We start from the raw sequence: 26,041 nt of genomic DNA, 5'->3' as shown, positions 1-26,041 counted from the left end.
CACTCATTGTAAAATCATCCTGAAATTATATAGTGAAATCACTGGCTTGTCATCGCCCCCAGGCGTAGATACACATCGTATCGAACTAGGTAAACGATTTCTTGTGTTCATTCTCCTTTGTATTCGTGATTTCCTGTGTTTATATCCCAATAGTATGGGAATTGTTGAGCAAAAAAAGATTTTTGATTGTGATGGATGATGTATGGAATGACCGCCAGGATATATGGTTTGAGTTGAGGGATGTTCTATCATGTGGCTCAGCCGGTTCATTGGTTGTTGTCACCACACGCCAAAAGAAGGTAGCTGAAGTAATGAGAACATTTCCAAGTAGAAGTAGGGCTTTAGTAACAAAGTGTTGCATAGACAAAAGACTGTAGATTTCGTGTTCTTGTCACTTTGTAAGTTATTGATCGTCAAAGTTCTTCTTTTATCGTTCATGGACATCCTCAAAATATTTGAATAAGGAAATTGGATGTCTTATGCAGCACATTTGTATTGTGATAGGCGGTCTAGTGTGACGAGACATGAAAGTTACTCTTCATGAGACGCTTAGAGATCTCATTTTAGACAAGGTAATTTAGTTTATGCTTACACTAAATTACCTAAATTACCATATTAGATAGAGGAAGACCTACTAAATGCCATAGGGGACTTATGGAGCCCCCAGAATTTTTGGTATTAGTATATCTATATTAGTGCTTTAAACAATTATCGCAGTTGGTTTCCTTCGCTGCCTTAATTGCCGAGATTGGTGAGAGTGAAAGTTACGACAGTTCGATTCCCAGCTGGGACAATTGCTATATTTTGCTCCACAGTTAAATCTGCACTCTATTTTTACTGATTCATCTTACATATAAATGTCCTTATTTTCCTTATTTACATTTGACTTTGAGTTTGATTCTTACAAAAAAATTTATTTTTATTATATATACATTTGAGAGTTCAATTCTCACCATAAGAGCAATTACTATATTTTTTTTCAGTTTATATTATTTTTTTTTATTTTATATTTTACGTGTTCCTATTTATATCATTTTTTGCACATTGTTTAATATTAAGAATTTAGTTTAAGTCTTTCTTTTCTTCAACAATTTATTTTTTTTAAAAAAAAAACTCTCTTTTTCAACAAAGTTGTTTTTTTCTTTTTACGTTGCATCTATCAACGATCACTTTACACATACCTCTAACTTTTATAATTGATTCTCTTATTCATCGGCGCAAAAAATTACTACCTTCGTCCCCCAAATTTTGACACACTTTGACCCGGCACGGGTTTTAAGAAATGTAATGGAAAGTGAGTTGAAAAGGTTGGTGGGATGTATGTCCTACTTTTAAACTTTTAAAGTATTAGTTCTATAATAAAATGTGAGTAGGAATGAGTTAGTGGAATATGGGGTCCACTATCAAAAATGGTAAAAGTGAAGTGTGTCAAATTTTCAGGGACGGACCGAAATGCTAAACTGTGTCAAAATTTGCGGGACGGAGGTAGTACTACCATACTAGAAACACACCGATTTAGAACCCCCACCATAAAAATCATACGTCCGCCACTGATATTAGACGTTGGAATTAGACGTTGAACTTGACTAACCAGCTCTCCTTTTGGGTTCGTGCAGGCTTACACCATGGAGTTGGAAGCAGAAGTTGCTAAACTACAGGAGGAAAACGAACAATTGCAGAAGAAACAGGCGGAGATAATGGAAGTGCAGAAGAATCGGGTTCGTTGCTTCGCCTTCACCGCAAAAATTTTGAATATAACATTTGATACGCGGCAATGGTCATGGATAGCTCGTCTCAACTCCCTGCTGAGAATTGAATTTCCACTAGACGAAGCCGGCTCTTCCCATCAAGATCCATTCTTTGATATTTTCTTACGACTACTTTTCCCATCAGCACAAGTGTTTTATCATGTCATCCACCTTTCCATTTCCTTATCAAAATCTTGGTTTTGTGCAATGGTCCTGGAATGTTCATGTCTGCTCCTGTAACACCCGCGAAATTCCGAGTAATAATTATTTTTTTATTGAATGCGATATGGTGATTTATTCGAATTTTTGAAAATTAATATTTAATTTCTCGCGAAGCAAGGAATAAAATATTTTGCGCTTGCACGGATAATATTTCTTTGGCGCAATGGATTCTTTTAGTTCTCTATGAACTTTGCGAAGTACGAAATCTTGATTTAAATATTCAAGTGGAGGCGATATTGAATTAATATAGTACTTGGCACAACACCAAGGGACTATTTATATTTTGTTGGGAGTGCGCGAAGGAGAGTGCATACCGTGTTTAAATATCATAATTTCGAAGGTTGATTTGTGTCGGTGGAAAGCAATATTATTTTGACTTTCGTGGAAATTTATTGGAAGTACTATATGGAGTACGCGAAGCGTTTTGAAGTACGGATCAATTTTGGGAGGAATTAATATTTAGAATAACACTAAATATTAATTAATTGCATTGGGCGATTTTTAATCTTTGATTGGGAACGAGACGGCGAAATTTATTAAAGTTTTCCGTGAACTTTAATTAATAAAAGATATGCAAAAATGTAAGTAAATATTAAATTAAATAAAGTCCAATATTTATTTTACAAAGGCTTTGGGCCATGGAATATAATAAAGCTCCAAATCAATTAAATAAAGTACACGAGTTTTGAGCTACATTTCTTTATGAGTCCAAGTAAATTAAATAAAAGTGTGGGAGATAGATTTTGAGCCCAATCTATCGCATTTCATCTGCAGAAGCTGTCAAAATTCCTTCTCCACTTCCAGCCGTTACCTGCACAAAATTGAACCACATTAATCCATCCTAATAATGGGGATTAATAACAATTAAGTCAGCCACTAATGGCCATTGAAACACCATTATTATCTTTTAAATCCCAAAATTGGCAATTAAGCCAATTAATCTTCACAATCAATTCGCCAAATCATATCAGCATCTACTACACGATTTTCTCCTCATTCTAGCAGCTGCAATCACTCAAAAATACTCACTTTCACAATCTTCATCTCTAGCAAGAACAAATTGAGAGAGAAAGAGAGTTAGAGAACAGAGAGTTTGGCTTCCAAGTTCTATCACCACAAGTCACGGTAATAATCTTTTCACTATCCTTGGATTTCCAATTATTGATCACAGCCAAGAATAAAGCTTTTTACAAAAATTCTCTATTAGGGCATCCACAATGGGGCGGACTAAGCTCCGCCCTATGCACCGCCACGTCAGCATTTTATCCTCCGCCACTTCCACCTGCAGTGGGCGGACTATAGCCCGCCCTAAGCAACACCCTAAGCATTTTATCTATTATTTGAATATTTAAATAATTCAAAATTTGGAAAAAAAACTTCATTTCATTAAAATCAAAACATTGCACTGCGAAATAAAAAACTCAAATTCTCAACGGCGGTTGTGGTTCCAAACTTCTTCAATCATGTCGTTCATGAGTTGAGTATGGTCTTGTTGGCTGCGCATTGAGGTCTGTCTCCGTAGAACCTCACTGAAGCCCATCGGTAATCCTCGAGCGACAGGCGAGGTCGTCGTGCTGGAGCTAGATCCGGCTTCATTATCCACTCACTCGGTGACATGTCCAAGTTCCTGTTTGACTATCATGTTATGCATGATGATGCACGCATACATGACGTCGGTGATGACTTCCTTGAACCAGAAATGTGCCGGACCTTTCACGATTGCTCAACGCTATTGGAACACCCCAAAAGCCCGCTTCACATCCTCCCACGCAGACTCCTGCTTTGCCGCAAACAAGACTCTACTGTCACCAATTGGGCAGCTAATCGTCTTAAAAAAAACAGGCCACCGTGGGTATATGCCATCGGCCAAGTAGTACCTCATATGATGTCTGCGGCCGTTGGCAGTGAACTCGATGGCCGGGCCGCGACCCCTGCACTGATCCGCGAAGAGGGTGGACGAGTTGAGGACGTTGATATCGTTGTTCGACCCGGCTACACCAAAGTAGGCATGCCAGATCCAGAGGCGGTGGTTAGTGACGGCTTCCAGGATCATCGTCGGGTGGCTGCCCTTGTAGCCACTAGTAAAATGGCCTCTCCACGCCGTCGGGCAGCCAGTGCATATAGTCGATGCTCCCTAACATCCCAGGCAAGCCGTGCACCGTCTCGTGCATCCTCATCAGGCTCTGGCAATCATCAGCAGTCGGGCGTCGCAAATATGTGTCGCCAAAAGCCTCCACAACTACTTTACAAAAATTCATTAGACAATCGCAGCCAGTTGTCTCCCCGACGTGAAGGAACTCGTCGAACATACCCGTTGTGGTGCCGTAGACCAACTGCCGGATCGCAACCGTGCACTTTTGCAACGGCGTAAGTTCGGGTCTGCCGATGTCATCTTCCCAATACTCATCACGTCCCTCCAACGTGTGCACAATGCGGAGAAAAAGATCTCGGCTCATTCTAAAACGGCGGTGAAAAACATTCGGGCCCCACCGTGGATGCTCGGCAAAATAATCTGCGAACAGACGTTCGTGAGCTACATCGTGCTCGCGGGGACATACGTCTGACGTGGTATCGGCCGCGGGACCGCCGCAACCGCAGCCGCCGCCACCTGCTCTTGTTGCATTTGTGCCAAGCATTCCGCCACGGCTTCATTAACGGCATCGAACACGGCTCGAGTCAAGGCCCGTCTGCAGCCATCCGATGTACTCAAATCGTAGTCGGCGGGATTCATTTGTGAGGAGACGAGAGAGAATAAATTGAAGAGATGTGAAATTGGAGTGTGTGAAATGGTAGAGAACTGTGGTGTCTAAATAAGAAAAAAAAAAAATTGGAAAAAATTCAAAAAAAATAATGAAAACGCGTGAGCATCGTCCGCGATGCCACAGTGGCGAAACACAATGACAGGCGATGAGCATCATCCGTCGCATCGTCCGCCCCATTGTGGATGGCCTTACAGACCGAATGTGAAGAAGGAAGAATGGGTTGGTGAATCCGTTTTCTTGTTTTGGGCTGGAAATTAAATTTGTTGGGCTCCTCCTTTATTTTGGTGTGGGCTCACTAGTTTTAAAATGGGAGACATAAGGTGGGTTTAAATTAATTAATTCTTTGGGCTTACTAATTAATTTGGAGGGATAAGGTGGGCTGGATATTAAATAATTAAGTGGGCTGTTAATTTAAATCATGGGGGAATTATTTAATTAAATCCCGGAAACAACTCGAAGTGCGAATAATTTATCCCTAGTTCGAAATAAATATAAATGCGAAGGGAAATAGTTGAGATAATTTATTTATGCGCTTGAATAATTTTTGGGAATTTATTCCTACATCGGGGAGGAAAATACGAGGAGCCAACGGAGGAAATAGGGGCGTGAGCGACCAACCGGCGTCGCACGCGACGCCTTTGGCAGCCGCCGAATGATCGAAAATATGCGAAAATTGAGAAGCGAGATAAAAGAATTTAATTAGGGTGCATGCATTCTAATTAGTAGTGTTCTCGTGCTGATCGTTGTGTTACTACCTTATTGTCTAAAGGGAATTGTTCCGTGAGACTCTAATTCGGAACGAGGAATACTCAAGTGCGATACCTGTTAAGCGAACGAGGTGGGCTTTCATTTAAAGTACAATTTTGGGCTTTGTTCCCGATGATGATAAATACTTTGACGTGAAATGAATGATTGTCATGCCGTATTTTGGATTTTTGTGGAATACCTATCTACCGCAAACCCCGCTTAGACTAGTGTACACCATGTGGGGACCGTGTGCTATTTGTCATTCATTTGGCCAGTCCAGCGACCGTCGTGGAATGTGGCCACATTCCCGTTACGCGAGGATACATTTCAGATAGGGTATGGATGATGGAAAAATGGTTGATCAACTGACTTTGATGAAAGTGGAAATATTTTGTGTACTTGGGTTATTTTGAAAGCTAAACCCCAAGCTCACTTGAAAATGGCTTGACAATAATTATTTTTATGCAAATGTTTCCGGCAGCTGTCCACTGACTCAGCCCTGCATATGTTTTCCCTATGTGTAGGTTGAGCATTGACAAGTCATGGTGGGGTGTTGAGTGGAGCCTCTAAATCTGAAGTCTACTTGTTATCCGTACCGAATGGGTCGTGTCTTCATACATGATTCTATTCTCTTACTCTTGTTTGCTTCCCCTTAACTATTTATCTTATGAATAATGTGCTGCGGACCGAGATACATTGAAACTCGATCACTCTGATACATCATTTTGGTGATTAAATAAATTACTTTTCGATCTATTTCTATCAAATTGTGATATTGCCTAAATTTCCCCTTTCGTCCCCGCTTCTTAATTCCCACCCCAAGTCGCGATAAACCATTCTTTCTATCCTTAGAAAGGGCGGGCGTGACAGCTCCCTACTGATCCTATTTTCCCATTTTCCGAAAATTGAATTTTCACTAGATGAAGCCGGCCTATCCCATCAAGACTCATTCTTTGATATTTTCTTGAAACTACTTTTTCCCAGTATATCCTTTCTAGCATTGCTGATGGGAAGAAATAATGAACCTCATCCGAAACGAGCACCTTCTCATAATCTTTTTGTTTAATGTTGTCAGGCGCTGGAGATGGTTAAACAGCAGAGTGGGGTGAAGAGGCAGTGCTTGAGAAGGACACAAACTGGGCACTGGTAAGGGCCATGTGGAACGAGATACGTTTGTGTAAATAGTACATAGAATACGACGTGGTTCATGTTGTTGTAGATGAGTATAGAGAGTTAGAAGAGTAGTAGCGCTTCTTCGCCTTAGGATGCATATCTCATGTTTCGATGGAATGTAGGTCGAAAAAGTTTTAAAAAGGAAGGGTAGTAGATTAGGTACACAGATTGGTAGAGTGCTGTTCCCATCTCCCAAAGTGTCAGTGTTTCTCATAATCGTGTTGGCATAGAATAGATTACAATTTATTAATATATTTACATTGTTTGTGAGTTACTTTTTCTGTTTTTGCTGCCTTCTTCAAAGATCTTATGATCGTTTTTTACTCTGTTTTTGTACAGTATACCATATAATCACTTAATAGATTTGGATCTAAAATAATCATTTATGTAATTTACCATATGGATATAGATTAACTGATAATCTAATATAGTTCATACAACTAAGCAATGACATGTAGTTATTGATATATTATGTGTAAAAATGAATTGAAGTCTATTAATATTAGTACAACGTAAATCGAATATCAATGCATTAGTTTGTAAAAAGTTTAACTATGGTGCGAGTATGCAAGCACATCTAGTATGATGTTAAGGGTATTTTCCTTAATGGTTGCTGATGGCGATGAAGCTCGGCGGCAAAGGCTGAATTCCGGCAGCAGAGGCTGAACGGAGGGGGCTTTCCCGTCAGTAGACAAAGATGGTTAAGGTTTGAGTGCCTTAAGCAATATATTGGTGAGAAATAATAATTCATTGAATGATTGAATACAATCTCTCCTATTTATAATACTAAAATACTACTACGACTTATTGACTAAGAAATAAATCTCTAAATATATATAGAAAAGATATGGGGAATCAAACAATAACTAAATAATTGAGATATCCTATGATATAGATCATATCAACTCCCCAACGGTTGTATTTGGATTTTAATATTCCACCATCCTATAGAAATAGTTTCTTTTTCCATTTTGATCCGTTCCTAAAAATAGTCTCTTTTTTGGCAAGTCTTTTCTCTCTCGTAAAAAGTGTCTCGTTTTCTACTAAAAATATTTTAATCATTTTTCTTTCAACATCTCTACCACTTTACAGGACAGAGCGAGTAATACATAGGTCAAATTTTTATTGTTTTAGGCCATCATTTCTAAAATGAACCAAAAACGACTTCCATGTAATATAAAACTGACATCCATATATTAGTTGGGTTCTGCTTAATATTGAATTATGCATATATCACAATCTTATATTGTCGAAACCCAAATATATGTAGTTGCAATTATCTGGGCTACTAAGTGGTGAGAGAATAATTCCACTTTAAATTATTGTAGAATAGTAATGCAATGCTGTCCAATTGAAACCAATAAATCATTTGGATCATAGCATCAAATGAATGGATATGAATTTGTAAAATTCATATAATTTTATAATACATATGGATAATCATCATGTGGCCCAAGTCCTTTACTTCTACAAAGTATACTTTTTAAGCTTGAACAATTCTGTTCTTGCTAACATAAACACAAAGTCCTCTCAAATTTCTCATTTGGCTATCAGAAGAAGAAAAGTTAACTATTGTTGTTTCATAATGGCAGAGGCATTTCTTCAACTCGTTCTTGATAATCTAAGCTCTCTTATCAAGGAGGAGATCGGACTGATCTTAGGCGTCGATGATGAGATGAAGAAGCTCTGCAGCACTCTCACCACCATCCAAGCTGTGCTGGAGAATGCCGAAGACAAGCAAATCGAGAGCAAGCCAATTCAAAACTGGCTGCAGAAGCTGACCGTCCTTGCTTATGAGATTGATGACATTTTGGATGAGTGCAACACTCATGTCTCCAAACTCAACCACTCTCATTCCAAACTCAGCTGCTATAGCCTCAAGAAATTATTGTATCGCCACAACATCGCAAGGAGGATGAAGCAGGTCAACGAGAAAGTGGAGGCTGTTGCGGTGGAGCGTGCTAAGTTTCATCTCCGTGAAGTGTCTCTTGATAGGCCAAGAGAAGTTTCACTTGCCTCACGTGAGACGGCTTCCCTGTTGAACCAGTCCGATAAGATTCAAGGCAGAGAAGAAGATAAAGACAAGATTGTGAAGATTTTGGTGAATGATGTGAAGGAGAAACAAGAGATGTCTGTGCTGCCAATCATAGGTGTTGGCGGCCTTGGGAAGACCACTCTTGCTCAACTAGTCTTCAACGATCCCCAAGTGAAAGAGCACTTTGATCTAAGGATTTGGGTTTGTGTGTCTGATAATTTTGAGATGAAGACTTTGGTGAAGGCCATGATTGAATCTGCCACGGGGGGAGTGGAAAAGCTTCGGTTCTGCAACACTTGGATGCTGCAGAGTGTCACCTTTGGCAATTGTTGAGCAAAAAAAGATATTTGATTGTGATGGATGATGTTTGGAACGACCACCAAGATAAATGGTTTGAGCTGAGAGATGTTCTATCATGTGGCTCAACTGGTTCATCCGTTGTCGTTACCACGCGCCTGAAGAAAGTTGCTGATATCATGAGAACACTTCCATGTCATTGCCTCAAGGGGTTGTCGGATGAGCATTGTTGGGCACTGATGCGGCAGTGCGCCTTTGAAGCAGATGAAGAGGTGTCTTTGGAGCTGGAAATAATTGGGAAACAGATCATGAAGAAATGTGCTGGAGTGCCTCTCGCTGCTACAACGCTTGGAGGAATCCTACGGTTTAAAAGGAGAGAAGAGGAATGGTTACATGTGAGAGACAGTGAGATATGGAAGTTGTCGGCAGAAGAGAGTTTGATAGTGCCAGCGTTGAGGTTGAGTTATCATCATCTTCCCTTGGAACTCAGGCAATGCTTTGCTTACTTTGCAGCCTTTCATAAGGACCATTACATTGGAAAGGGACGACTGATCCTTCTATGGATTGCTCATGGCTACATTTCATCAAAGGGGGCTCTACAAGTAGAAGATGTTGGAAATCAAATATGTAATGAGCTACTACTTAGATCTCTTCTGCAAGTAGATGAGTATGAGAATATCTGTATGCATGATCTCGTTCATGATCTGGCAGAGTCAATAATGGAGAATAAAGTTCGCGGAGTCCAAAGTGAAAGAAATCTAGCAAGTGCATCAACTATCCGCGAGGTAAATTTGCTAAACAAAACTCTTGTGTTTCCCAAATCTTTTCAGCAAGATATGAACATTACTTCCATCTTGGAGTTCACAAGTTTAAGAGTGTTAAATGCCCCTCGTAGCACAGTACATGATTTGCCTCCTTCCATCGGCAATCTTAGTCATTTGCGATTCTTGAATTTGGCCTCTTCAGAAATTCGCACGCTCCCCAACTCGTTATGTACTCTTTGGAATTTGCAAACCCTAAATTTGGATTACTGTGACAGACTTGTGGCTTTGCCTAAGAAGCTCACGTCCTTACGTAATCTCCGACATCTATGTTTGCTGGAATGCGAGTCGTTGTCTGAAATGCCATCTAAAATGAGAGAGTTAAGTGGCCTAAAAACATTGAGTATGTTTGTTGTGGGTCTCAAGAGAGATAACCAACTTGAGGAACTGGAATGCTTGAACATCAGCGGAAGGCTTCAGATTAGGCATCTGGAGAGAATAAAAGACCATGTGGATGCTAAGAAAGCAAAGATTGCTGAGAAAAACAATCTTCGAGAGTTGAGGTTGTCATGGGAAAGAAATGCTTTATCCAAGCTAAAGGAGGAAGTTGATGAAAGGGTGGTGGAAGCACTTGAACCTCACCCCAATCTTGAATGTCTTTATATACAAGGCTTCAGAGGTAGATATCTTCCATGTTGGATTGATAATTCAACGCTGAGAAAAATAGTTGAGATTCATATAACTGATTGCGAAAATATTAGGCATTTTTCAAAACTGGGAAAGTTGCCCCATCTTGAGAATCTGTTTTTAAAGAATGTGGGGGTGGAATATATTATTGAAGAAGAAGAAGTTGGCAGTGGTCATCCAGTAAAGATACTGTTCGTGGCTCTGAAAAAACTGTTTTTAATTGATCTCCCAAATCTTAAGGGATTCTCAAAGGAGCAACAGAGTAGTAAAGAAGCATTCACAATTCTGGAAATCCTAAATATCAAGCGTTGCTCTTCATTAGTATTGCCATCACTCTCGTCCCTCGGAAAGTTGATGTGGCTAGCATGTAGAAGCTCAGATTTGGCTTTATTATCTGAGCTCGACATTCTTAGTCATCTGTCAATCGAAATTGAAGAGAACCTGACATGTTTCCCAATAGAAGCGCTGAAAAAGTTTAGTAAGTTGCGTTCATTGACAATTGAGAATGCAAAAGAGATCTCTTTCACAAGAGAAGGTATGGAAGCCTTAAAAGAGCTTACAAGTTTATGTCTAAAGAGTTGTCGGACAATGAGATGTTTATCAGAAGGGATGTTGCGGCACCTTACTGCTTTGGAGGACCTCAACATATGGAATTGCCCAGAATTACCAGAGCTGCCCAAGGGTATTAAACATCTGCATAATCTTAAGAGTCTCATGTTATTTGCTCTACACAAGATAACGCGCTTGCCTCAAGCCTTTCAGCGCCTCACTGATCTATACCTACATGATCTTCCCGAGCTGGAATCACTCCCAGATCATCTACCATCTCTTTATAGACTCACTGTTATGAACTGCCCAAAGGTTGTATCGATTCCTGATCTGCCAAATCTGAAAGAGCTAAGAGTCACCGGTTGCCCACAGCTGGAAAGGCGATGTCAGAGAGGAACTGGAGAGGATTGGCACAAGATTTCCCACGTTCGCAACATCTATATTTTTTCAAAGTAACTCAACTATTTTTTGTTGATTTTATGTAATATGTGGTGACATCATTCTTCAAGATTAAGAAGATGTAACAGAAACAGCAATGGAGAAAGATTACAAAGATGGTGAGTAATTGTATTTCAATGTATTCTTCTTTATTTTATTTTGTTGTTTACATACAATATACTAACTCTCACTTTTACTTTTGTCTGTTTTTTTATTTTTCAAAGTGAGCACCTCACTAATCTACACCTAGAGGATCTTCCTGAGCTGGAATCACTCCCAGATCAGCTACCATCTCTTACTGGATTCGTTGTTGTAGACTGCCCAAAGGTTGTATCGATTCCAGCTCTGCCAAATCTGAAACAGCTAACAGTCCGTTGTTGCCCACAACTGGAAAGGTGATGTCAGAGAGGAAATGGAGAGGATTGGCCCTAGATTGCCCACGTTCGCAGCATCAATATTTCTTCAACGTAACTCGACTAATTTTTTTTAAAACAAATCGAGCTAGACTATGGTTTTAATACTTTGTCTTCAATTGACATCTTTCATGAAGGTGAAGAAGATGTACCAGAAATAGCTTTGGAGAAAGTATATGAAGTTGGTGAATAATTCTATTTCATTGTATTCTTCTTTACTACTATTTCCTTATTTTTATTAGTATAAAATAAACTAGCTCATATTCTTGTTTATTTCTTATTTTTTCCTAGTGTTGGATGAACTTTGGAATGTTGGCATACAGGCAAGGGGCGAAGTAAGCACAGGTTCAAGTGCAAGTGTCTTAGAATTTGTGGGTGAACTTCTGTGTTGCTCAACTTTTTGTATTTGTTAGCAAGATTCTTATTGTGTGCTTGTACTTGGATTATTTCATAGTATATGATAGGAATGATGCTGCTATGTTTGAATGTACATTTCACATATAGAAATATATAGGTGATATTCTCAATAACAATCTTGGTTACATATTTGATGTGAATTGTGAAATATGTCACTTCTTAGAGAGATTTCCTCCATTGTGATTATGATAAACTGCCTCCGTCACGTGTTTAGGAAAAATTATAAGAAATAGTTAAAGTGGAGAGAAAGTAAAGTAAATAAGAAAATAATGTAGATACGACTATCTTCTATAATATTCTCACTTACTTACTCTCTTCACTTTCTATTTATTATCATCTTCACAAAGGTTGTATCGATTCCAGCTCTGCCAACTCTAAAAGTCTGAAAGACCTAACACTCTGTAGTTGCCCACAACTAGAAAGGCGATGTAAGAAAGGGATTGGCACAAGATTGCCCACGTTCGACGCATTTATGTTCTTCCAGTATAATTTATCTATTTTTTATTGATTCTATGTAAAACAAATCGAGCTTAACTAAGATTTTAGTAATTTGGTGATTTTCTATCTTGAATCTGTATGCTACAATGTTTAGAGATTTGCTGTTATTCTGCTGAGTTATCTTGTACTAGACCTTCATTTCTGCTTATCTTATTCTTTGTTATCTTAAGGTGTTGTGTTTGGTAGAATAACATATTATTCGGTGAAATATCTTAAGATATTTTGATGTTATGTTATTCTCCACTACATATTATTCCTAGGACATGGCACCACCCATTTGGGCTATGGCTTCAAAACATCATAAAGAAATGAAGGGAAAGAGGCTCACCCTTGGAGCTTATATCTTCACTTCAATTCTAAGCTGAAAAATCGATTGCTTAGCTTGACAAAGTTCCTGGAGTACAAAGTGTAGGAAATCTCGCAAGAGCGTCAACTATCCGCGAGGTAAATTTGCTAGGAAAATATGCATTGTTTCCTAAAACTTTTCACCAAGATATGAAGATTGCTTCCATCCTGGAGCTCACAAGTTTAAGAGTAATAAATGCAACTGGTCTAGCAATAAAAGATTTACCTCCTTCTATCGGAAACCTTAAACATTTGCGATACTTAAATTTGTCTCGTTCTGAAATTCACACTCTCCCCAACTTGTTATGTACTCTTTGGAACTTGCAAACCCTCAACTTGGACTATTGTGTTAGGTTTGTGACTTTGCCTAAGAAGCTCACATCCTTACATAATCTCCGGCATCTATGTTTGTGGAAGTGTGATTCACTGTGTAAGATGCCATCTAAAATGAGAGAATTAAAAGGCCTAAAAATATTGAGTATGTTTGTTGTGGGTCTCAAGAGAGATAACCAACTTGGGGAACTGGAATGCTTGAACCTCGGTGGAAGGCTCGAGATTAAGCATCTGGAGAGAGTAAAAGACCATATGGATGCAAAGAGAGCAAAGATTGCAGAGAAAAACAATCTTTGAGAGTTGAGGTTGTCATGGAAAAGAAATGATTTATACAAGTTAGAGGATGAAATTGATGAAATGGTGTTGGAAGCACTTGAACCTCACCCCAATCTTGAATCTCTTTATATAAAAGGCTACAGTGGTAGATATATTCCAGGTTGGATGGAAAGTTCAACTCTGAGAAAAATAGTTAAGATTAACATGAGTGACTGTGAAAATATTAGGTGTTTTCCAAAACTGGGAGAGTTACCTCATCTTGAGAAGTTGTATTTAAAGAATATGGGGGTGGAGTATATTATTGAAGAAGAAGTTGGGAGTGGACACCCAGTAAAGATACAGTTCCCAGCTTTGAAAGAATTGCATTTAACTAATCTTCCTAATCTGAAGGGACTCTCAAAGGAGCATGAGAGTAGAGAAGCATTCCCAGATCTTCGAACTCTAAAGATTGCGCGTTGCTCTTCATTAATACTGCTAACACTCTCATCCTTTCAAAAGTTGGAGGATCTAAGATGCAGTAGCTCAAATTTGGGTTTATTATCTGAGCAGGACATTCCTAGGTGTCTCAGTCTGGAATTTGAGAAGAGCCTGACTTGTGTCCCAATAGAAACACTGGCAAAATTCAGTAAGCTCCGAACACTGACAATGACGGGTGTAAAAGAGATATCTGTGACAAGAGAAGGTCTGCAGGCCTTAAAAGAGCTTACCCGATTAAATCTATTCAGTTATCAAACAATGAGATCTTTACCAGAAGGGATGTTGAGGCACCTTACTGCTCTGAATATCCTCCTGATAGTGAATTGCCGAGAGTTTGTAGAGCTATCAGAGGATATTAAACATCTCCATAATCTTGATTGGCTCCTGTTACATGGTCTTCCCAAGATGACGCGCTTGCCTCAAGCCTTTCAGCAGCTCATTTCGCTTCACCTAATTGATCTTCCCGAGCTCGAATCACTCCCAGATCAGCTACCATCTCTTAATTCACTCTATGTTATATGCTGTCCAAAGGTTATGTCGATTCCAGCTCTGCCAAATCTGAAAAAGCTAAGCATCATTGCATGCCCACAGCTGGGAAGGCGATGTCAGAAAGGAAGTGGAGAGGATTGGCACAAGATTGCCCACGTTCGCAGCATTTTTCTTTCTCCAATATAATTCAACTATTTTTGATGATTCAGTTCTTGGTTGATAAGTTACATAAGTACAAGATACCCTTATTTGCCTGTTTCTGCCAGGTAAGTGTTAACATATGTTCATCATTTCCTTGAGTTTCTTTGTTTATAATATGTTTATGATATGTGCAGAATATGCACTATTGATGTTTATGATGTATATATACTTCAGAATTGAGTGTTTATGATTTTTAGAAGATCTTAGCTAATTTTTTGATGTATTGCTGTTATTGTCTATATGATGTTGGTGTGTCATCAAATTTAATTGTCAACCTTAAATGTTGTTACATAGGCAAGATATGTGCCAACTAGTGGAAAAGGGAATTCCTCGAGAAAGAGTGATCGGAAAAGGGACGTGCGAAGCCAAGTTTATCCCTTCCGCAGATGAGATTATGGGTATTGATCTTGGTTTGCATCATGCACCCTCAGACGATCTTATGATCATTTTTGCTGCCTTCTTCAAAGATCTTATGAACATTTTTTCAGTTTTCGTTACCTTTTGCAATGATCTTGTAATCAATTTTTTCTATGTTTTCGTCGCCGTCTCCTTCCTCGTGAGCCTCCGCCGCCTTAATTTGCGCTCACCTTGTGCGCGAGAGAAAGTGCCTCTGCTCTTTATTACTTCCTTCGTCTTCCAGTATGTGTCCTAGTTTTCTATTTTGGTCCGTTGTTTGTTAGTTGTCCCACTTTATTTTTATTATTTTTGGAAATAGACCCCATATTCCACTAACTCATCTCTCGTCACATTATTATATTATAAAACTAATACTCCCTCCGTTTCCTAAAAATAAATACTCTTTATTTTTTTATCTGTTATCTAAAAATAGAAACTTTCCGTTTTTGAAAATGGATCCTACAATCCATAACATTAAATCCATTACTTTTTCTCGTCATCTTTCTTACTTTTACCCACTTGTTCTCCCTTGTCTCTCACGTTACCAATTTTATATTAAAACCTGTGTCATTTCCAAGGTTCTTATTTTTCAAGAAATCGAGGGAGTATATAAAAGTAGGACACATATACTACTGTCATTTTCAACTCACTTCCCTGTATATTTCTTAAAGCTCGTGCCTGACAAAATGGGACACATAATGAGACGGAGGGATTATTATATTAATCATAAGGTCTTCCGAATCATAGCATCAAACAAATAAAAAATTCAATCTTGATTATTCAACTGCTAACATTTGAATTACTGAACATAAGACAAGTTTAGGTGTTAGGTTCCTCAACTTTTATAGTACAATATTAACAACTAGCAAATAGAAATTGACATAGTAAAACACTTAGACCGTTTACGTGCAATCCCTTCTCTCACATTCATCCTTCTCAAATCTCATTACGAAAATTGTTGTTGTTTTTGGCTACTGGAAACGAATCGAAAATTGTTGTTTTTCCAAAATGGCAGAGGCATTTCTTAGCTCTCTTATCAAGGAGGAGATCGTACTGATCTTGGGCGTTGACAATGAAATGAAGAAGCTGTGCAGCACTCTCACCACCATCCAAGCTGTGTTGGAGGATGCGGAAGACAAGCAAATCCAGAGCAAGCCAATTCGTGACTGGCTGCAGAAGCTCACCACTCTTGCTTATGAGATTGATGACATTTTGGATGAGTGCAACACTCATGTCTCCAAACTCAACAACACTCATTCAAAGCTCAACCGCAAAAGCCTCAAGAATTTTTTGTATCGCCACAACATCGCAAGAAGAATGAAGCAAGTCAACGAGAAAATGATGGCCATTGCTGCGGAGCGTGGTAGGTTTCATCTGCGTGAGATGCCTGTTCATAGGCCAAGAGAAGTTGCTCTTGCCTCACGCGAGACGGCTTCCCTGTTGAACGAGTCTGATAAGATTCATGGCAGGGAAAAAGATAAAGACAACATTGTGAAGATGTTGTTGAATGATGGGAAGGAAAAACAGGAGATCTCCGTGCTGCCAATCATCGGTGTTGGTGGCCTTGGGAAGACCACTCTCGCTCGACTAGTATTCAACGATCCACAGGTGGAAGAGCACTTTGATGTAAGGATTTGGGTTTGTGTTTCTGAAAACTTTGAGATGAAGACCTTAGTGAAGGCCATGATTGAATCTGCCATGGGGAGTGGAGAAGCTTCGTGTCTGCAGCACTTGGATGCTGTAGAGCGTCGCCTCTGGGACTTGTTGAGCAAAAAAAGATACTTGATTGTGATGGATGATGTCTGGAACGACCACCAGGATAAATGGTTTGAGTTGAGAGATGTTCTATCATGTGGCTCAACAGGCTCATTTGTCATCGTCACCACACGTCAGAAGAAGGTTGCTGATTTAATGACAACACTTCCATGTTATTACCTTGAGGGGCTGTCGGATGAGCACTGTTGGGTGCTACTGGAGCAGCGCGCCTTCGGTCCAGGAGAAGAAGTGTCGTCACAATTGAAGATAATTGGGAATCAGATCGTGAAGAAATGTGCTGGAGTGCCTCTAGCTGCTACATCGCTTGGAGGAATCCTACGGTTTAAAAGAAAGGAATATGAGTGGATATATGTGAGAGATAATGATATTTGGAAGTTGTCAGCAGAAGAGAGTTTGATCATGCCAGCGTTGAGATTGAGCTATCATCATCTTCCACTGGAACTCAGACAATGCTTCGCATATTTTGCAGCCTTTCCTAAGGATCATTACATTGAAAAGGAACGACTGATCCTTCTATGGATTGCTCATGGATACATTTCATCAAAGGGGAGTCTACAACTAGAAGATGTTGGAAATCAAATATGTGATGAGCTACTACTCCGATCTCTTCTACAAGTGGATTACATGAACAGGATTAGTATGCATGATCTCGTTCATGATCTTGCGGAATCAATAATGGAGAACAAAGTCACAGGAGTACAAAGTGAAAGAAATCTCACAAGTGCATCAACTATCCGCGAGGTAAATTTGCTAAAAAAATTTGCAGTTTTTCCCAAAACTTTTCAGCAAGATATGAACATTACTTCCATCTTAGAGCTCACAAGTTTAAGAGTATTAGATGCAACTAGTCTAGCAATAAAAGGTTTACCTTCTTCCATTGGTAATCTTAAACATTTGCGAATTTTGAATTTATCTCGTTCTGAAATTCGCACTCTCCCGGGCTTGTTATGTACTCTTTGGAATCTGCAAATCCTCAACTTGGATTACTGTAATAGGCTTGTGGCTTTACCTAAGAAGCTCTCAACTTTACGAAATCTCCAATATCTATGTTTATATGGGTGCAACTCATTGTGTGAGATGCCATCTAAAATTATAGAGTTAAATGGCCTCAAAACATTGAGTATGTTTGTAGTAGGTATGAAGAAAGATGACCAACTTGAGGAACTGAAATGCTTGAACCTCGGTGGAAGGCTTGAGATTAGACATCTGGAGAGAGTAAAAGACCATATGGATGCAAAGAAAGCAAAGATTGCTGATAAACACAATCTACGAGATTTGAGTTTGTCGTGGCAAAGAAACGATTTATACCAGTTAGAGGAGGAAGTTGATGAAAGAGTGTTGGAGGCACTTGAACCTCACCCCAATCTTGAACATCTTTTCATACAAGGCTTTAGTGGTAGATATCTTCCATGTTGGATGACAAATTCAACACTGAGAAAAATAGTTAAGATTGATATAAGTAATTGTGAAAATCTTAGGCGTTTTTCAAAAGTGGGAGAGCTACCTCATCTTGAGAGGTTGATCTTAAGGAATGTGGGGGTGGAGTACATAATTGATGAAGAAGAAGTTGGGTGTGGACACCCAGTAAAGAAACAATTCCCGACTCTGACATTTCTTTATTTATCAGATCTCCCAAATCTGAAGGGACTCTCAGAGAAGCAAGAAAGTAATGAAGAAGCATTCCAAAATCTTGAAAACCTACATATTAAGCGTTGCTATTCGTTAGTATTTAAATCACTCTCGTCCCTCGAAAAGTTGGAGAAACTGTCATGCAGAAGTTCAGATTTGGCTTTATTATTTGAGCATGACATTCCTAGTGATTTGTCCATCGAAATTGAAGAGAGCCTCACATGTTTCCCAATTGAAACACTGGCAAAGTTCAGTAAGCTTCGGTCATTGACAATTGAGAATGCAAAAGAGATCTCTGTGACAAGAGAAGGTCTGCAAGCCTTAAAACAGCTTACACAATTAAGTCTACATAGTTGTCTGACAATGAGATGTTTACCAGAAGGGATGTTGCGCCACCTTACTACTCTGGAGGTTCTTAGCATACGGAAGTGCCCAGAATTAGTAGAGCTTCCAGAGGATATTGAACATCTCCATAATCTTTGCCGCCTCTGGTTATGCACCCTTCCCAAGATGACGTACTTGCCTCAAGCTTTTCAGCACCTCACTAATCTACACCTAGAGGATCTTCCAGAGCTAGAATCAATCCCAGATCAACTACCATCACTTAATATGCTCTTTGTTAAGGATTGCGCAAAGATTGTATCGATTCCAGCTTTGTCAAAACTGAAATCACTAACAGTCCTTGGATGCCCACAATTGGAAATGCGCTATCAGAGAGGAAGTGGAGAGGATTGGCACAAGATTTCCCACGTTCGCCACGTCGACTTTTCTAGAATATAATTCAACTATTTTTTGTTGAACAAATCCAGCTTAACTATGATTTTAGTAATTTTTCTTCCATTGACTTCATTCATTAAGATGAAGAAGATACTTTGAAGAAAGAATACAAGGATGGTGGGTAATTGTATTTCAATGTATTCATCTTTATCTCTTAAAACTTTTATATATACAATACACTAACACTTATTCTTTGTTATTTCTTTATTTTTCATAGTGTTGGAGGATCTTCGGAAAGTTTGCGTAGTGACAAGGGGCGAATCAAGTACATGTTCCAGTGGGCAGAGTTGAATGCAAGTGTCTTCGAATTTGTGGGTGAATTTATGTGTTTTGCTCTACTTTTTTTAAGCATTTGGTGGCAGGATTCTTTTTTTGTGCTTATACTTGGATGAATTCGTATATACAGGGCATGATGCTGCTTTGTTTGATAAATTCAAAACAATCCATGATGCTGATATGATGGATCTTTACTTCCATGGTAATTGTTATATCAATTCCTCAGAAGAAATATGTTGGTTGTATTCTTAATGAAAATCTTGTTTTACATATTTGATGTGAAATATGACTTCTTGAGAGATCTCCTCCATCGTGTTTATAATATTTGCAATTTATGTATCAAGGCATTGCTGGTGGGATGAAATAATGAACCCCTCTGGCCATCCAAAACGAGAAGTGCTCGTTTTGGATGAAACAGCAGAGTGGGGCGAAGAGGTATAGTGCTTGGGAAGGATGCAGGCTGAACTGTGGTAAGCGCCTCGTGGAACATGATATGCCTGTGTAAGTAGTACATAGAGGATGACGTGGTTCCTGCTGTTGTATCGCTTCTTCGCCTTAGGATGCATTTGTTTTTGATGAATTGTACAAAGATTGGCACAGTGTATGTTCTGTTTCTAGTGTTCATTTATATATGTACATTGTTTGTGAGTTACAGCAAATGGAGAATCATCAGCCTCAGCAGATCCTTCCAAAACAGTCCGCGATGGGTTATGGATCAGCTATGGGGATTCCAAGTAACGGTCAGTTCAGTAGCCCACGGATTAGGGGCGGAATGGTTGGGATTTCTGACCGGGTATGAATAACTCACCAGTCCATAATTCAGCTTTGCAAGGTGGAGGGCTTGGGAATTGGGATGGTTGGTTTGGGGTCTAATGGAACTCCAGCTGTTTCGTCAGACGGGCTCTCTAAGAGTGCTGTTTCGTCTTCAGTGTCACCTGTTCCTTACGTGTTTAACGGGGGTTTGAGGGGTCGGAAGAGTGCTGCTCTGGAGAAGGTGGTTGAATGGAGGCAGAGGAGGATGATAAAGAACAGAGAGTCGGCTGCAAGGTCACGAGCTCGTAAGCAGGTAAAAAACCTTACAGTTATTGGCTTTGATGTTTCTTCATTTAAGTTCTAGGACTAGAAGTCCATAACATGAAGATCGAACGTATTCTATATGTTTCCATGTTGAAAGATTTATATGTTTGTGATGTCTGATGTAACGACTCCTCGAGAAGGAAGTAGAAGTTGGGCTTTAATAACAAAGTGCTGCATAGACAAACGACTATAGATTTCGTGTTCTTGCCATTTTCTAAGTTATGATCGTCAAACTTCTTTTATCGTGCATGGACGTCCCCAAAAACATTTGAATAAGAAAATTGGATGTCTTATGCAGCACAGTTGTATTGTGATAGGCGGTCTAGTGTGTGCTTACACTAAATTACCATATTAGACGTTGGAATTAGACGTTGAAATTGACTAACCAGCTCTCCTTTTGGGTTTGTGCAGGCTTACACCATGGAGTTGGAAGCAGAAGTTGCTAAATTAAAGGAGGAAAACGAACAATTGCAGAAGAAACAGGCGGAGATAATGGAAGTGCAGAAGAATCAGGTTCATTGCTTCACCTTCACCCAACAAGTTTTGATTATAACATTTGATATACGGCAATGGTCATGGAATGTTCGTTTCCGCTCCCTACTGATCCAATTTTCCGAAAATTGAATTTTCACTAGACGAAGTCGGCTCTTCCCATCAAGACTCATTCTCTGATATTTTCTTGAGACCACTTTTCCCATTATATCTCTTTAGCATCGCTGATGGGAAGAGATAATGAACCCCATCTGAAACGAGCACCTTCTCATAATCTTTCTGTTTGATGCTGGCAGGCGCTGGAGATGGTGAAACAGCAGAGTGGGGCGAAGCGACAGTGCTTGACAAGGACGCAAACTGGGCCGTGGTAAGGGCCACATGGAACGAGATACGTCTGTTTAAATAGTACATAGAATACGACGTGGTTCCTGTTGTTGTAGATGAGTACAGAGAGAGTTAGAGGAGTAGCGCTTCTTCGCCTTAGGATGCATATCTCATGTTTCAATGGAATGTATGTGGAAAACGTTTTAAAAAGGAAGGGTAGTCGATTAGGTACAAAGATTGGTAGAGTGCTGTTCCCAACTCCCAAAGTGTCGTGTTTCTTGTGTTCATATTCGTGTTCGTGTTTTAATTTTGTTAGTTTTACTCTGTTTTAATTTTGTTATTTTTAAGTCCTTTTTTAACTTGTTTTATTCTTGTAATCCGGTTGCATACTATACCATAAAATCACTTATTAGATTTGGATCTGAAATAATCATTTATGTAATTTACCATATGGATATAGATTAATTGATAAGCTAATATAGCAATTCGTTCAGTCTTGCTTGATTTGATATTGGCTCAAAATCGAAAAACCAAAACTAAAAATATGATCTTGGTAAATTGATGGTATATCGATTTGCTATCTTGAACCTGTTCAGTTTAGCTATTTTGGGGTTGGAGAATGATTAAAGTCCATAATTGTTCTATAATGGCGGAGGCATTTCTTCAACTCGTTCTTGACAATCTGAGCTCTCTTATCAACGAGGAGATCGGACTGATCTTGGGCGTCAATGATGAGATGAAGAAGCTATGCAGCACTCTCACCACCATCCAAGCTGTGTTGGAGGATGCCGAAGACAAGCAAATCGAGAGCAAGCCAATTCGAAACTGGCTGCAGAAGCTGACAGTCCTTGCTTATGAGATTGATGACATTTTGGATGAGTGCAACACTCATGTCTCCAAACTCAACCACTCTCATTCCAAACTCAGCCGCTATAGCCTCAAGAAATTATTGTATCGCCACAACATCGCAAGGAGGATGAAGCAGGTCAACGAGAAAGTGGAGGTTGTTGCTGCGGAGCGTGCTAAGTTTCATCTGCGTGAGTTCTCTCTTGATAGGCCAAGAGAAGTTGCTCTTGCCTCACCCGAGACGGCTTCCCTGTTGGACGAGCCCGGAAAGATTCAAGGCAGAGAAGAAGATAAAGACAAAATTGTGAAGATTTTGGTGAATGATGTGAAGGAGAAACATGAGATGTCCGTGCTGCCAATCATCGGCGTTGGCGGCCTTGGGAAGACCACTCTCGCTCGACTAGTATTCAACGATCCCCTAGTGAAAGAGCACTTTGAAGTGAGGATTTGGGTTTGTGTTTCTGATAACTTTGGAATGAAGACTTTGGTGAAGGCCATGATTGAATCTACCACTAGAGGGAGTGGAGAAGTTTCACATCTGCAGCACTTGGATGCTGCAGAGCGTCACCTCTGTGAGTTGCTGAGCAAAAAAAGATATTTGATCGTTATGGATGACGTTAGGAACGAGTACCAAGATAAATGGTTTGAGTTGAGGGACGTTCTATCATGTGGCTCAAGTGGCTCATCTGTCGTCGTCACCACACGCCAGAGGAATGTTGCTGATATAATGACTACACTGCCATGTCATTGGCTTGAGGGGTTGTCGGATGAGCATTGTTGGGCGCTGATGAGGCAACGTGCCTTCGGAGCAGGTGAAGAGGTGTCTCCACAGCTCAAATTAATTGGGAAACAGATCGTGAATAAATGTGCTTGAGTGCCCCTGGCTGCGACAACGCTTGGAGGAATCCTACGGTTTAAAAGGAGAGAAGAGGAATGGTTACATGTGAGAGACAGTGATATATGGAAGCTGTCGGCTGAAGAGAGTGTCATAATACCTGCTTTGAGACTGAGTTATCATCATCTTCCATTGGAGCTCAGGCAATGCTTTGCTTATTTTGCAGCCTTTCCTAAGGATCATTACATTAAAAAGAAAAAACTGATCCTTCTATGGATGGCTCATGGCTACATTTCATCAAAGGGGACTCTTCAAGTGGAAGATGTTGGAAATCAAATATGCAATGAGCTACTACTCAGATCTCTTCTACAAACTGATGTGGATTACATGAACAGGATTAGTATGCACGATCTCGTTCATGATCTGGCTGAGTCAATTATGGAGAACAAAGTTCCCGGAGTACAAAGTGAAAGAAATCTAGCAAATGCATCAACTATCCGCGAGGTAAATTTGCTACACAAAACTCTTGGAGTTCCCAGACGTATTTCCTAAATATTTTCAGCAAGATATGAACATCACTTCCATCTTGGAGTTCACAAGTTTAAGAGTGTTAAATGCCCCTCGTAGCACAGTAAAAGATTTGCCTCCTTCCATTGGCAATCTTAAACATTTGCGATTCTTGTATTTGTCTAATTCTGAAATGCAAGCTCTCCCCAACTCGTTATGTACTCTTTGGAACTTGCAAATCCTCAACTTGGATGACTGTGTTAGGCTTGAGGCTTTACCTAAGAAGCTCACATCCTTACGTAATCTTCGACATCTATGTTTGTGGAACTGCAAGTCATTGTGTGAGATGCCATCTAAAATTAGAGAGTTAAATGGCCTGAAAACGTTGAGTATGTTTGTTGTGGGTCTCAAGAGAGAACCAACTTGAGGAACTGGAATGCTTGAACATCAGTGGAAGGCTTCAGATTAGGCATCTGGAGAGAGTAAAAGACCATATGGATGCTAAGAAAGCAAAGATTGCTGAGAAAAACAATCTTCGTAATTTGAGATTGTCGTGGGAAAGAAATGCTTTATCCAAGCTAGTCGAGGAAGTTGATGAAAGGGTGTTGGAAGCACTTGAACCTCACCCCAATCTTGAACGTCTTTATATACAAGGCTTCAGTGGTAGATATCTTCCACGTTGGATGGAAAACTCAACGCAGAGAAAAATAGTTGAGATTAATATAACTGATTGTGAAAATATTAGGCGTTTTCCAAAACTGGGAGAGTTGCCCCATCTTGAGAATCTGTTTTTAACGAATATGGGGGTGGAGTATATTATTGAAGAAGAAGAAGTTGGGAGTGGGCACCCAGTACCGATACAGTTCGTGGCTCTGAAACAACTGTTTTTAACTGATCTCCCAAATCTTAAGGGACTATCAAAAGAGCAACAGAGTTGTAAAGAAGTATTCCCAAATCTGGAATGCCTAAGTATCAAGCGTTGCTCTTCATTTGTATTGCCATCAATCTCGTCCCTTGAAAAGTTGAAGTATCTAGGATGTAGAAGCTCAGACTTGGCTTTATTATCTGAGCACGACATTCCTAGTAAGCTGTCAATTGAGGTTGAAGAGAACCTGACTTGTTTCCCAATAGAAGCGCTGAAAAAGTTTAGTAAGTTGCGGTCACTGACAATTAATAATGCAAAAGAGATCTCTTGGACAAGAGAAGGTCTGGAATCCTTAAAAGAGCTTACATGTTTATGGCTAGAGAGTTGTCGGACAATGAGATGTTTACCAGAAGGGATGTTGCGGCACCTTACTGCTTTGGAGTACCTCACCATATGGAAGTGCCCAGAATTACTAGAGTTGCCAGAGGATATTAAATACCTCCATAATCTTCAGTACCTCCTGTTACAGTATCTTCCCAAGATAACGCGCTTGCCTCAAGCCTTTCAGCACCTCACTAATCTACAACTAGATGATCTTCCTGAATCACTCCCAGATCAGCTACCATCTCTCTATGGACTCGCTGTTATGAACTGCCCAAAGGTTGTATCGATTCCAGCTCTGCCAAATCTGAAACACCTAACAGTCCGTTGTTGCCCACAACTGGAAAGGCGATGTCAGAGAGGAAGTGGAGAGGATTGGCACAAGATTGCCCACGTTCGCAGCATTTATATTTCTCCAAATTAACTCAGCTATTTTTTGTTGATTTTATGTAAAAAAAATCGAGCTTAACTATGATTTCAGTAATTTGTGTCATTCTTCAAGATTAAGAAGATGTACCAAAAATAGCATTGGAGAAAGATTACAAAGATGGTTAGTAATTGTATTTCAATGTATTCTTCTTTATTTGTTATTTTTATACAGTACAATAACTCGTCTTCTTGTTTATTTCTTTATGTTTCATAGTGTTGGAGGAACTTTGAAAAGTTGGCATTGTGGCAGGGGGCGAAGTAGTACATCTTTGAGTGTGCATTGTCAAATGCAAGTGTCTTAGAATATGTGGCTGAATTCCTGTTTTGCTTAACTTTTCTAAATATATTTTGGCAAGATTTTTTTTGTGTTCTCGTAGTTAGAGATTTGCCGTTATTCTGTTGAGTTATCTTCTATTAGATCTTGTTTTCTACTTATATATTTCGTTACTATCATAGGGGTATTGAGTTCGGTAGAATAATATATTTTGTTGCCAACATTTGAAATTCAATCGAGTCATACAATGTTGATGTTATGTTGTTCCCTTCGGTTCTAGTTTCAGTAG

The 26,041-nt window shown here is 39.5% G+C and overlaps 2 protein-coding genes and 3 pseudogenes across 5 annotated transcripts; all 5 read left to right on the top strand.

Annotated features, from left to right (window-relative positions):
- The first annotated feature begins 8,146 nt into the window (after positions 1 to 8,146).
- On the top strand, positions 8,147 to 10,178 carry LOC125201106 (putative disease resistance protein RGA3; annotated as a pseudogene). The gene is made up of 2 exons (XR_016135502.1): positions 8,147 to 9,769; positions 10,024 to 10,178. The product of XR_016135502.1 is annotated as a putative disease resistance protein RGA3 (transcript).
- LOC148932886 (putative disease resistance protein RGA4) lies at positions 10,106 to 11,437 on the top strand. The gene has a single exon (XM_089065275.1). It carries the CDS (start codon positions 10,106 to 10,108, stop codon positions 11,435 to 11,437), a length of 1,332 nt encoding a protein of 443 aa, XP_088921401.1.
- Positions 11,438 to 16,199: 4,762 nt separating this feature from the next.
- Positions 16,200 to 20,508, top strand: LOC125217270 (disease resistance protein RGA2 pseudogene; annotated as a pseudogene). Its single transcript, XR_016135501.1, has 5 exons — positions 16,200 to 19,563; positions 19,664 to 19,757; positions 19,853 to 19,924; positions 20,067 to 20,192; positions 20,378 to 20,508. The product of XR_016135501.1 is annotated as a disease resistance protein RGA2 pseudogene (transcript).
- On the top strand, positions 20,221 to 21,974 carry LOC148932885 (ABSCISIC ACID-INSENSITIVE 5-like protein 5). The gene is made up of 3 exons (XM_089064664.1): positions 20,221 to 20,788; positions 21,211 to 21,312; positions 21,588 to 21,974. The coding sequence occupies exons 1-3, from the start codon at positions 20,576 to 20,578 to the stop codon at positions 21,660 to 21,662; spliced, it is 390 nt and encodes a 129-aa protein (XP_088920790.1). The 5' UTR covers positions 20,221 to 20,575; the 3' UTR covers positions 21,663 to 21,974.
- Positions 21,975 to 22,261: 287 nt separating this feature from the next.
- Positions 22,262 to 25,815, top strand: LOC125217296 (disease resistance protein RGA2 pseudogene; annotated as a pseudogene). Its single transcript, XR_007175714.2, has 2 exons — positions 22,262 to 25,599; positions 25,693 to 25,815. The product of XR_007175714.2 is annotated as a disease resistance protein RGA2 pseudogene (transcript).
- Positions 25,816 to 26,041: the final 226 nt, after the last annotated feature.

The sequence above is a fragment of the Salvia hispanica genome, chromosome 2, assembly GCF_029641045.1.
Source record: "Salvia hispanica isolate PSC_SH4W2 chromosome 2, Shi_PSC_v1, whole genome shotgun sequence".
In the NCBI taxonomy this organism is placed as follows: domain Eukaryota; kingdom Viridiplantae; phylum Streptophyta; class Magnoliopsida; order Lamiales; family Lamiaceae; genus Salvia; species Salvia hispanica.
This window is presented reverse-complemented; position numbering and strand designations above follow the sequence as displayed.